The 12,583-nt window shown below is 33.3% G+C and overlaps 1 protein-coding gene across 1 annotated transcript in view; it reads right to left on the bottom strand.

Annotated features, from left to right (window-relative positions):
• LOC109846358 (serine/threonine-protein kinase PAK 3) overlaps positions 1-12,583 on the bottom strand; it is a 33,027-nt gene that overhangs the window by 9,772 nt on the left and 10,672 nt on the right. Inside the window, exons 4-9 of the mRNA XM_020415583.1 lie at positions 9,607-9,714; positions 8,585-8,675; positions 8,365-8,417; positions 5,734-5,796; positions 2,642-2,686; positions 2,388-2,423 (exon numbers count right to left, since the gene is read on the bottom strand). Coding sequence (XP_020271172.1) covers positions 2,388-2,423; positions 2,642-2,686; positions 5,734-5,796; positions 8,365-8,417; positions 8,585-8,675; positions 9,607-9,714 — 396 coding nt within the window. The remainder of the gene's footprint in view (positions 1-2,387; positions 2,424-2,641; positions 2,687-5,733; positions 5,797-8,364; positions 8,418-8,584; positions 8,676-9,606; positions 9,715-12,583) is intronic.

Below are 12,583 nucleotides of genomic sequence, written 5' to 3'. Positions count from 1 at the left end.
TCAAATACATAAGCTTGTAATATGCTTTACATGCAAAACTTTTTTAGTTCAAAGATGGAAGGTAAGGTGCAAAAACACATAAGAAAATATTGCAATAATGACTACGTCCAGAGTCAGAAAACCTCCTAAAGAACAAGAACAGTCTGAACTTTATCCAAAACATAAGCAGCAGATAATAGCGTTAAGGAACCTTGAGAAGAACAAACTGGGTTTCTTTAACTAGAACTTCTAGTAAAGACCTAACAGCAACTCAACCATAAATCCAATTAGGATCCACCTAGAACTTCAACATAAAACTAGTTGAATCTAATTGATATTTGCACATAACTAGTTGAGACATTTAGAAGGTCTATAATTATAATATGGATCAAAGTCATGCTGGACTGGTTATAAGGCAAGTAGCTCAAGCATCCATGAGCTGGATTGTTCAAGAATTAAGATTACAACCTGAACTCGGTTCCCTTGACATTTTCCAGATGCAAGTAATTTAATGTAAGAAGGATGGCATACGCTTGCACGACATTCTTGGGTCTAATACTCCCTAGTTTTAGGCATCAACAATACAATTGCAATGTTGTAATAGTAAGGTGGTGCAAATATATGCTTGACATCGCTCTGCAGTATGAAGATCAAACATGACCCATTTTGGATTTTTTAAATGAATTTAGTATTTAGTAATTTGTAATGATAAATTTCTCTCTATTTTCCTATATATTGGATTTGGTAGTTATTTTTATATTGCATAATTAGTTTGTTAATTGTGTTACAATAATTCTTGATTTAATTAACAGTTTGAAGTAAATTTAAGTTGCTTCCAATTGGCATATTATCGTATGCCTTTGAATTCGACTTATTTTGTTCCATCCAGTATCATATATTGTTGTTTTGTATCATGCAATTATGATTCAATAAGTAAACAATTTTTTATGTTTCTGCATGTGCTATCAATTATCTTGCTCCCTGTGTATATCAAGACGTGCTTCCACGCAAATCAAACAAGTAGAAATGTTGGAAAACATTTTATGACGGGAGCTGGGGATGCCTTTTATATGTTCGAACTAGTATCTTAAAAACATCTATTCATTACTCTGGAGAAAATAATATGTAAAAGGCTCAACATAAATGATGAAATACTGCAAGTAGTCAGGCCAAACCACATGTTTCTCAGCTAGGGCACGTAAAGGCTAGGTAAGACTTTATTATCAATAATCAGTGTGAGCATGATTATGCCAAATTAAAATGTATAAACTAAGCTTAGTGTACAGAAAAAAAGGCTCAACAACTTAAACTTATCACATGCATTTTTATGCACACAGATGCAAAGATTCGTGCATGCAAGAGCAAGCAAACTCCAAAAGACAAATGAGTACATTATCTGAAAGGTAAGATAAATGAGTATACATCCTGCAACTAGAACGTATCGTGGACAATCCAAAATGGATCGTCCAAATATCATCAACATGAACAAAGAATGTATGCTGAGTGGATATTTCATATGCATGCAGAGCGACTAAGATGAACAAATCTTGCTAAAACATGCTCAGTTCATATTAAGTGATAATTACTTTGACATTACAAGATTACCATTGTGACAAGATATATAAGTCATGATAAAACGATGCATCACACAGTAGTACAGAATAACCACCCTGTCAGAACTATCAGATCACTCTAAAGAGAAGGTAGACCAACAAACTGACATTTTACTGCCGGTTTATTGACAAATAATTAGCAGCCCCCCCCCCCCCAAAAAAAAAAAAAATAAAATAAAATAAAATAAAATAAAAACAAAAAACATAACCCCCAAAAAAAGTGTACGTCCTCCACAAGTATCCTAATAAAGTTAGATCTGTATATTAAACTTATACAATTGCTGCCATACCAATATATAACCAACAAATAGATTTAGAAAGATATGCATTTTGAGCCCCTCTTCTTTGCAACTCATTCTACTTATTGACCTGCCCTCACGACACATTCACACTAGTTTAATACACCCACTTATCAACAGCTCCACTATAGCACCTGATGGATACAGCGCAACGAGCAAGCTTTTATGACGAACAATGATCTATGAAAAAAATCAGCCAAACTCATCAGAATCGATATATTCTATATTAGGTTAAATGCACTCCAATTTCTCAGAATAATCTTGCTTCCAAATCTGCACGGGCTGAAAATTTTGATTATCGGCTGGCAATCAGCAACGGACAAGTATCAGAAGCACCAAGAAAGAGCATTCCAAAAACAGTATAAGATACAGCATGTAATAATAATATAGCAAAAACTTATCTGACTCCAGGAAAGCATGTAATACAAGAATAACAAAAGTTTATGTGACACAGAAGTAGAGATCTTTAATAAAAAAATTAAAGGTAAGAACTAACTCTCATTGGATGCACAGTGGATCTTGGAGGAAACCCCTGAAACTCATAGGAGAATTCATAGGAAAAAAAGAGAGAATTAGTGCTTGCGAATAATTATGATTAATGAATTGTCATATTTTAAAAGCTAATGATTGACTGATTACCATATGACAAGAAATTTGAAGAAAAAGAAAACGGGAGCATGAAAAAAAGTCCAACAAGCTCAACATTTAACACTATTCTGCAAAGATGTCTAAACATATTAAGTGCAGTACCTCTGCCATTTCAATAGCAGAAACACCTAGAGCCCACACATCAACCTGAAAAAATTTTGAAGTTTAAGTTAATACTTCTCTGCAGAAGAATTCAGCCATTTAGGCAGTGTGAATAATCAGGACTACTCTACTAGATTTCTATTTTTATTTTTCTCTGTGCATGCATGCGTAAGTACGTGTATGCATGTGTAAGTACGTGTACTTTTTTCCCCACTGTGTTTGTGAGTGTGCATATGCGCTTGTACATGCACTGTGGAGTGGGTGTAGGAAACACAAACAGTGGTAATATGGACAACATCTGAAAAGTATATGAATGAACTATCACATTTAAAAGCAAATAAAAATATTTAAAAAATACAAAGAACATCTTCATGAAAGACAGAATTCAAACTAAACTGTCTTTAAAGTTCCTGAATGTTAGAGCAGAACTTTTAATTATCTTTCAAAGAACTTACAGTAAACTCACAGATTTTGTGTACAAACTTTTCTCTCCAACTTCTCCAATCTGATTAACTAGCTCAGTAGCTCTATCTCAGTTTATTAGGTGAATGTTAGAGCAGAACTTTTAATTATCTTTCAAAGAACTTACACTAAACTCACAGATTTTTTTTACAAACTTTTCTCTCCAACTTCTCCAATCTGATTAACTAGCTCAGTAGCTCTATCTCAGTTTATTAGGTGTTCGTTCACCTGGAACCAAGTAAATTGTCCTGAATGGCGGTTTGTAACCAACTGCATGTGCCCTCAGAAAGCTGTTATTCAAAATATTGTTTTTGCACTCTCCTCGTATTGTTGAGGCAAGAAAATTTAAACTCAAGACTACAGAACATATATGTGCCATAGAATTCATTTCATAATCTTAAAATAAAGTGTAAATATCAGAAAACCCCTCTTTAACTTTGGACAATTATCGGAAAACTCCCCTTAGCTCTCAAAATATCAGAAAACCCCTCTTAGGTATAGGGATTATCACACTTTAACTTTCAGATTTTATCAGAAAACCCCCATTAACTTTCATATTTTATCAGAAATCCCCCCGCCCCTAATTAGGGGGGTTTTGATAAAACCTCAAAGTTAAAAGGGGGGTTATAACTTATAGCAACCCCTAAACGTAAGCGGGTTTTCTGATATTTTGAAAGTTTAAGGGGATTTTTTTGACATTCGTCCAAAGTTAAGGGGTTTTTTATGATATTTAGCCTAAAATAAACTTATCACAAAGTTTTAAGTGTTGGCGCAATGAGTACTTTTCTCCTTTTTTTTGTTTTCCTTTTTTTCCTGTTCAGCTCTGTCGCTGACCATAACCTCTCTCAAATTAGTCACACCTTTTTTAACCACATCAATCCATACCAAGTTGCCAGCGTGGTCTGATTAATTCTAGCTACTTCTGTGAACCTAGACCTAATTTTCTATTGGCACATGTTTCAAGTCATCTCAACAATTGACCTCTATCTTATCCTTATAGAAGCAACCTTTAGTTTACAACATATGCACTCGCCACTCACTTCTTGTTCCATCTTATATTTTACTTTCTTCTTATACATCTCAGATTTATCATTTCATCTGCATCCAATCCTGTATATTTTGTTCCGTGCACAATATTATGATCCATAAACATGATTTTCTTATTGAGTGATTGACCTTACAAATAATGCAAACAAGTATATATCTTCCCCAACGAAAAACATATTTCATTATTTTCAATAAAGTAAAACTATCTAGGAAAAGGTAACTACTCTTAAGTTAGTTGATTATGCAAAACAGACTTTTGATGGTTGATAATTTAGGAAAGAAAAATATTAGTATGTATCAGCCTTGTGTCTCTTGTAAGTGACATACAAAATCTGCTCCCCATTTATTTGAGAAGTACTGTTCTAGCTTTGTTTTGGGATTTTCATAGGGATTGTTTGCGTATGAAAGGGATGTCACGGATTTTGGATTCTTGCCTCTTGGAGGGACTATTTCGTGTCAAAAGAGAATTAAAACAATACTAAAGTTGGGATTAATCTTAATATTATCTTTCATTGAAGTAACCTCTGATTTAATACAATACACTCATTCTTGTACCACTTTTTTCCTGCTTACACTTCTCATCATTCTCATTTCATCTACACTCAGTTCCTCACATGCTTCTCGTACAATTTTCATCATAATGATTTCATTTATTGTTAGATAGCCACTACTCACTTTATGCATATCGAAACAGTGAAATTAATAAATGTCAATTTCTATTCTAAACGAGTCAGAAACATATTTCATTGTTCAAACAAACAAATATTCTAAAGTTATCTGGAAAAATGTGGACCATCTTAAGATCAGAATTTTAGTATGATTGCAGAACAAACTTGTGATGGTTGATAATTTAGAAAAGTGAAGAATTATTACTTTTCAGCTGCACTGTCATCCTTGGATAAATTTTCCATTATTTGCTGACTACCCTGTTCTAGCTTAGCGTCATCCTGAATATGATTCAACTCTAACTTATGTTAGGAGAAAATTTAAGGTTTTAAGCCCTGGAGTTCAAGCCTTTGATATCATAGCTTTTGATGCTGTTTATAGCCCTAAAACAGCAGCATGATGGCTCATGCTTTGGCCATTTTTCATTTGCTGATGTTTGAAGTCTGGTGTCTCGTAAATGGTGTGTTATAGTACTTTAATAGTTAGATTGTTGGTGAACAGCAGCATTGTGGCTCATGGTTTGGCCATTTTCTGTTAGGTTATGTTCAAAATCTGGTGTCTTTTATATGGTGCTGTTGCAGTACTTTAGTAGTTAGATTGTTGGTGAACCTATAGTTTGTTATGTCTTTCTATTGCTAGATTGTGACAGGCAGTCTAAATTGTTGGCTGACTTTTGTTAAGCATACGTGTACATAGGTACTAAACTACTAATATAATGTGTGTAAGAAAAAAAAATTGTTCACTAATGCCCACTGAAAGCAGTAGAAAATGATGTAGATAAAAATTAAGATGCTATCACATATCACATACTCTCCATGATAATATGAAAAATGCTGATGAGGATAATTGACGTCCACTTAGCTTTTATACAATATAAAATTCAACAAATACAAAAGGCAATGCACAAATGATGTTACCTTCCCATCATAGCGGCTTTCTTGTATAACTTCTGGTGCCATCCAATGCGGTGTGCCAATAAACTGAATGATAAAACAGGCAGAGAATAAGAAAATAACATAAACCTTGAAGATAAACAAGGTAATGACAGAAAATTCGCATTTAACATATTAATTATAGAAAAGGTAGGGCTGAAGGAGAAACCAACAAATACTTTTCAATAACATGTGCATGAATGAAATTACCACATAAAAAAGTCATGCATTAAGACTAATCAAGTTATCCATGAAAAGCAAAATAAACAGATGTGTTCCTGAGTCACAACTCAAATGGTTTCGAAGTAAGATGGTTCTCAAAATTTCTATTAGGTCATTCAATTGTGATAATTTCAATTCAGTGTATTGGATGGCTTTGACTAAAATCAAAGTTAAGCCAATTGAGGATTGAATGAGATCTCACTTTTGATCTGGTGAAGCCTACTCTAGACAGTACAGAAGCAGACTCCCAAATAAGTAAGGAATCTGAAGGACAGAAGCTCATAAACAATAATAATAATATAATAATAATAATAATCAAAATTTCTATTTGGTCATTTACTTGTGTCAATTTCAATTCAGTGTATCTGATGGCCTTGATTAAAATCGAAGTTAAGCCAATTGTGGATTGAATGAGAACTCGCTTTTGATACTGTGAAGCCTACTCTAGACAGTACAGAAGCAGACTCCACATAAGCAAGGAATCTGAAGGAAGGAAGCTCATAAACAATAATAATAATCAATCACTTGCTAATCCATAATTAATTTCTACATACAATTATTTTTACGCCAGCTTGTGTGATTGTCTTAGTTAGCATGTACATACTCATTTTGTTGAAGTGGATGCATTATCAAGTAGCCAGATATCACAGTCTAACAACAATCTAGCACCACATTTAATACTCTTGGATAATCAACTAGAAACCATGCTCCTGGGCTCTCTACCCAGAAGCAGTCGATTATATTGGCCCAACAGCTACCATGCTAACGTTTGCAAATTCAATTCACCTCAGTTTAATGCGATGAGGCAGGAGACTAATTAATTTCAACTAGATCAGAATGCACTGGCGTCATTTAGTTTCTTCTAGTCAAGGTTTTAAATATTGGATATCGGAGAAATATTGGCTGGCCCAAATTCATATCAGATTGGGGATATCGGGGAAATATCGGGATAATAATGGATGTTTGCATATATAGTATAATACACTAAAATGTAATTTCAACATATATAATGAAATCTAAGCATACAAAATGTACATAATATATGTTTGGGAACACTAATCACCCTTGTAAAACAAACGAAAGTACAAATCAATGTTGCAACATTTGGTTTGATTTTTTAGGGCTAAATGTCATTTGATATAATGGGGAAATCATAATATCTCGCACAAAAATTGTCAAACATGTTATATTATTTTGCAACAAGCCATATAAAAAGATATATCGATCCACATATTGGCTGATATATCGGGGATATATCGCCCAAAATAGCCAAAAAGCAGTAAAGGATATTTAGAGATCATATCGGTTGCGACAACGACAAGCCCTGTAAAAGGATATATCGGGAGATATATCTGGCCATATCAGGGATATTTAAAACTCTAATCATTTTGCTGAGGTAGCATTAGATATCTAGTTTCACTTCCTTCAAAACTCATAGTTTTATCTTTGAGTTCAGCAATCTACATACTCATAAATTAAAGACTTGGATATGATTGCCTAATGCCTAGTATTGAAGCTAACACTTCTTTCAGCAAAATGTGCAATTTTAAGACACACAGCTATATGGTCTGCCATTGAGGTCACTTAACCAAAAGGGTTTAGCGCTACTTGTGATGCGATCTAGTAGAGAAGTTGCTTACAATGAAGTCCAAATTTTTGCATTCGTCATAGTTATTTATATAAAAGGCTGAATGCCTGTTCAAAGCAGTTTCAGTATGAATCATCTTGTTCATTGTTATTGACATACCTTCGACAGCACAATTTGTTTAGTGCTGAAATTTTATTCTTGCTAGTTGCTACTTTTATAAAGCGTAACTGTTTTGTAGATTTAGGTAATATGTTTTGTGATATTTGCAGGCCATGTTCCAATCTCCTTGATTGTGAACTGTTTCATTATTTTGATAGAGTTCGAGCACAATCTTCAGAGTAACTAAATATAAAACAATATTTACGCCAGTTTAACTAAAGTTTGATATTTTAGTGAAATTAGTATTTCTCCGAAGTCTTATTCAACGCCAGAAAATTAGAAATCAACACAGGTATAATTGCAGCTTGAACTACAAATGTGTGGTATTACAAAACATAATGTTATATAATAAAGATATAGTAATCAACAGCTAGGACTTTATCAATCGAAAGAGGAATTTATTCAAATCATCAAACGCATGTAGAGAAGGCTTCTAAATTTTCATGCTACGATGTGTGGTAAAGTGAACATGCCAGGTTTTTGTACTTCATGGTTCCAATTTAAGATTGTAGTGGCCAAAGAGTAATGAGGTAGCGTCGTAATAGTTATATTTAAATAGGGTAATCGAAAAGCAAAGATTGCTTTTCTGTAGTCACTTCATCTCGAACGTTAAGAGGCATGAGCTGGAGTAAGCCAGAGAATAATACCGTATTGCGCTTTGACATGGTCCTTGTGAGCTGGGCAGCAACACCAAAATCACCTGTCCATTTACTGTGTCAGATAACAAATTACTTGTGATAAAGCAGAAATCAATTTGCCGTTCAGATATGGAAGTCAAATCTCCTTGCCAATCAATGAAAAAGAAGTAATATATGATTTTTTTTTGAGTATTTATACATTAAGAAATGTGTTTTAAGTAGTGCTCACCCAACTTCACTTCTCCTTGCTCAGTGAGCAATATATTGCCGCCCTTAATGTCTCTATGGACTTTAAATATTGAATGCAAATAAGAAAGACCCTACATCAAGGAAAATTAAATTTATAATATTGAGAATAGGACCTATCACATAAAACTCACATTTGTCAAATAACAATAAGAAGGCTCAATAACGACGAGGCTTTATACCAAGAGAAATCAAATGAAAGAGAGCTAGATGATTAAGGTAAAAATTATATACCATTGATGCAAATCTACATACAAAAAAGAGTACATGTTGAGATTCCAGTTTACTTATCCGACAACGCACTGCTTTTTTATTGAGAAGATATTTACTAACATATCTTGCAAATCTCAAATGGAAGACTCAATGGCCTACTTTGGCTAGAGAGTTGAGGTTTAGGAGTCGTGCATTCTCTAACAAGTGCAGTAATAGGGTATCCTATGTCTCATCAAGAGTTGGGTCAAGACAAAGAATTGTAACTAAAGGATTTTTCCAGAAGTAGAATACTAGTTGCATGAATTTTTTTTTTTAAATGTGCACAGTACCCTTTTAACTTTTATGCACTGGATGTTGCCACTACTGTCTGTCTCGCAAAACTTAGCCTTAACCTTAGGCTAATCTTGTTATCAAACAGTGCCAACTTGTAGCGTTATTCTAATAAATTAAGTCCAAGTGGAGGGCTAGTCCCTTTTCATCTGAAACAAGAAGGAAAGATCTTAACTCTTGAATGATCTGATATGTATCATCTCGGTTAGAATTATAATGAGTGGCTGTCCAGAGGATGTGAGAGAAGATGCTTTTAAATAAAACCCCATAATTCTTTCATCCTTGGTCTATAATTACAGATTCAAGAAAAGATAAAAATGCATAACCCGATTTACCGGGGGGAAAAAAAAAGGAAACATGCATCTCTGACCATCGCGTTAGATAGGAGTATTTATGAAGTGCCAGTCCTGCATTTTTCTTTATTGCATTCAATTTTAAATACTAAGGATAATCATATGATACCTTCAAAGCTTCCCTACAAATATATGCAATCTGGGATTCTCCTAATGGCTCCTCTGTAACATTCATCAAGTCAGCAACGCTACCCCCACCACAATATTCCATCACTATCTGTCACCAAATGCAGATACAAATGAGTTTCAAGACAAAGGTATACATACGTAAACAGATAAAATGTGCTTGACGATTGAGAAATACACCTTTTTGTCCAAACAAACAACACAAGAGATCAGATGCAATAACGCAAAAAAATGTAATAATGATTTAATTCAGTTCCATTCAACATTCAGTTTTTGTGTACAGAAAAAGAAACAACATTCTTCTAATAAGAACCGAGTACTTCTATGAATATAATGAGCCAAGTAATTCTTTGCTCCCAATATTGCAAGATGAAATAGCATCAAAAGGAGATTTGCTTAAAAAAGAGAAAATAGAAGGTCAAGACTACAAGCATCCTTATTTGCAGTCTCCTAGATTGCATGCAAGAATTCAGCTGGAAAACAGTCATTATGCCTAAGAAACAGCCGAAGAGGGTCTGTGAGAAATATAAGCATGCTCAAGTACCAACTCTGGAAAAGAAAAAAGAAGCATGAGCATGTTGATTAGCAGAAATGCAGCATGTGATGAATGTTATATCCTTTTGCGTAACCTGAGAGAAATTAGTAATTAAACCCTCAATTGATAAACAAGTGAACAACTGATAGTCACAAAGTTTACAAACTGAAAATGATTTGTGGGGGCTCCGCAACATCCTAAAAGAGGTTATAAGAAAGCTAGTTTGTAAACACTTTAGTGTCTTTCCAATATTAATCAAAACAAACAAACAAAAAAAATGAGGAACGTATCACTAATATGTTTCCTTTTTCAAAGTCAGGTATCTAGCAGAAGCTAATTTCCAAGGTAGCAACAATTATATCATGCCGCCCTAAACAGACAAAAAGGATAATATGTAATATTAGAAGATAAATTTTATCATTTAGCTCATCATATAGATTTGTCTGTTATGGTTGACTTACTACTGGAGACGGACAATTTCCTATAGGGAAAAATGCTTCCAGCCCCCAAAAGCCAAGTGAACGTGCTTCCCACCCCCAAGACTTGGTCAATGGGTGTTTTACCCCTAAAAATAAAGATTTTGTTCTCTGAGCCCCCAAAACACAAAACCCAAGACATTAAAACATGTGAAAACCATAATACCCTTCTCTCTCTCTTTCTTTTTTTATTAAAATATGATGATGATTATTTTATTATTTCTCTCTCTCTCTCTCTTTATCATGATGTACCAAGAGGATAGTTGAAATGATTGATGAGGATTATTTTATTATTTTCGTTTTTTATTATTTTCGTTGTTTGTATTGGGAGGTTGTTAAAGTTACGGGTTGATTGTTAAGGTTACGGGTTGGTTGTTAAGGTTAAGGGTTTGTTGTTAAGGTTATGAATCCTCTCTCTCTCTCTTTCTTTTTTTATTAAAATATGATGGAGATTATTTTATTATTTTTGTTTTCTCTCTCTCTTTATCATGATGTACCAAGAGGATAGTTGAAATGATTGATGAAGATTATTTTATTATTTTTGTTTTTTATTATTTTGGTTGTTTGTATTGGGAGGTTGTTAAAGTTACGGGTTGATTGTTAAGGTTACGGGTTGGTTGTTAAGGTTAAGGGTTTGTTGTTAATGTTATGAATCCTCTCTCTCTCTCTCTTTTTCTTTTTTTATTAATATATGATATATATTATTCTATTATTTTTGTTTTCTCTCTCTCTTTATCATGATGTACCAAGAGGATAGTTGAAATGATTGATGAGGATTATTTTATTATTTTCGTTTTTTATTATTTTGGTTGTTTGTATTGGGAGGTTGTTAAAGTTACGGGTTGATTGTTAAGGTTACGGGTTGGTTGTTAAGGTTAAGGGTTTGTTGTTAAGGTTATGAATCCTCTCTCTCTCTCTTTCTTTTTTTATTAAAATATGATGGGGATTATTTTATTATTTTTGTTTTCTCTCTCTCTTTATCATGATGTACCAAGAGGATAGTTGAAATGATTGATGAGGATTATTTTATTATTTTCGTTTTTTATTATTTTGGTTGTTTGTATTGGGAGGTTGTTAAAGTTACGGGTTGATTGTTAAGGTTACGGGTTGGTTGTTAAGGTTAAGGGTTTGTTGTTAAGGTTGTGGATTTGTTGTTAAGGTTGTGGATTTGATTGTTAAGGTTACGGGTTGGTTGTTAAGGTTAAGGGTTTGTTGTTAAGGTTATGAATCCTCTCTCTCTCTCTTTCTTTTTTTATTAAAATATGATGGGGATTATTTTATTATTTTTGTTTTCTCTCTCTCTCTTTATCATGATGTACCAAGAGGATAGTTGAAATGATTGCAAACCCTTAACCTTAACAACCAACCCGTAACCTTAACAATCAACCCGTAACTTTAACAACCTCCCAATTCAAACAACCAAAATAATAAAAAACGAAAATAATAAAATAATCTTTATCAATCATTTCAACTATCCTCTTGGTACATCATGATAAAGAGAGAGAGAAAAAATAATAATAAAATAATCCCCATCATATTTTAATAAAAAAAGAAAAAGAGAGAGAGATGATTCATAACCTTAACAACAAACTCTTAACCTTAACAACCAACCTGTAACATTAACAATCAACCCGTAACTTTAACAACCTCCCAATACAAACAACCAAAATAATAAAAAACGAAAATAATAAAATAATCCTCATCAATCATTTCAACTATCCTCTTGGTACATCATGATAAAGAAAGAGAGAAAACAAAAATAATAAAATAATCCCCATCATATTTTAATAAAAAAAGAAAGAGAGAGAGAGAGGATTCATAACCTTAACAACAAACCCTTAACCTTAACAACCAACCCGTAACCTTAACAATCAACCCATAACTTTAACAACCTCCCAATTCAAACAACCAAAATAATAAAAAACGAAAATAATAAAATAATCCTCATC

This window comes from Asparagus officinalis, chromosome 6 (genome assembly GCF_001876935.1).
Source record: "Asparagus officinalis chromosome 6, Aspof.V1, whole genome shotgun sequence".
Taxonomy (NCBI): domain Eukaryota; kingdom Viridiplantae; phylum Streptophyta; class Magnoliopsida; order Asparagales; family Asparagaceae; genus Asparagus; species Asparagus officinalis.
Note: the sequence above shows the minus strand (reverse complement) of the source record. Positions and strands in the feature narration are given on the sequence as shown.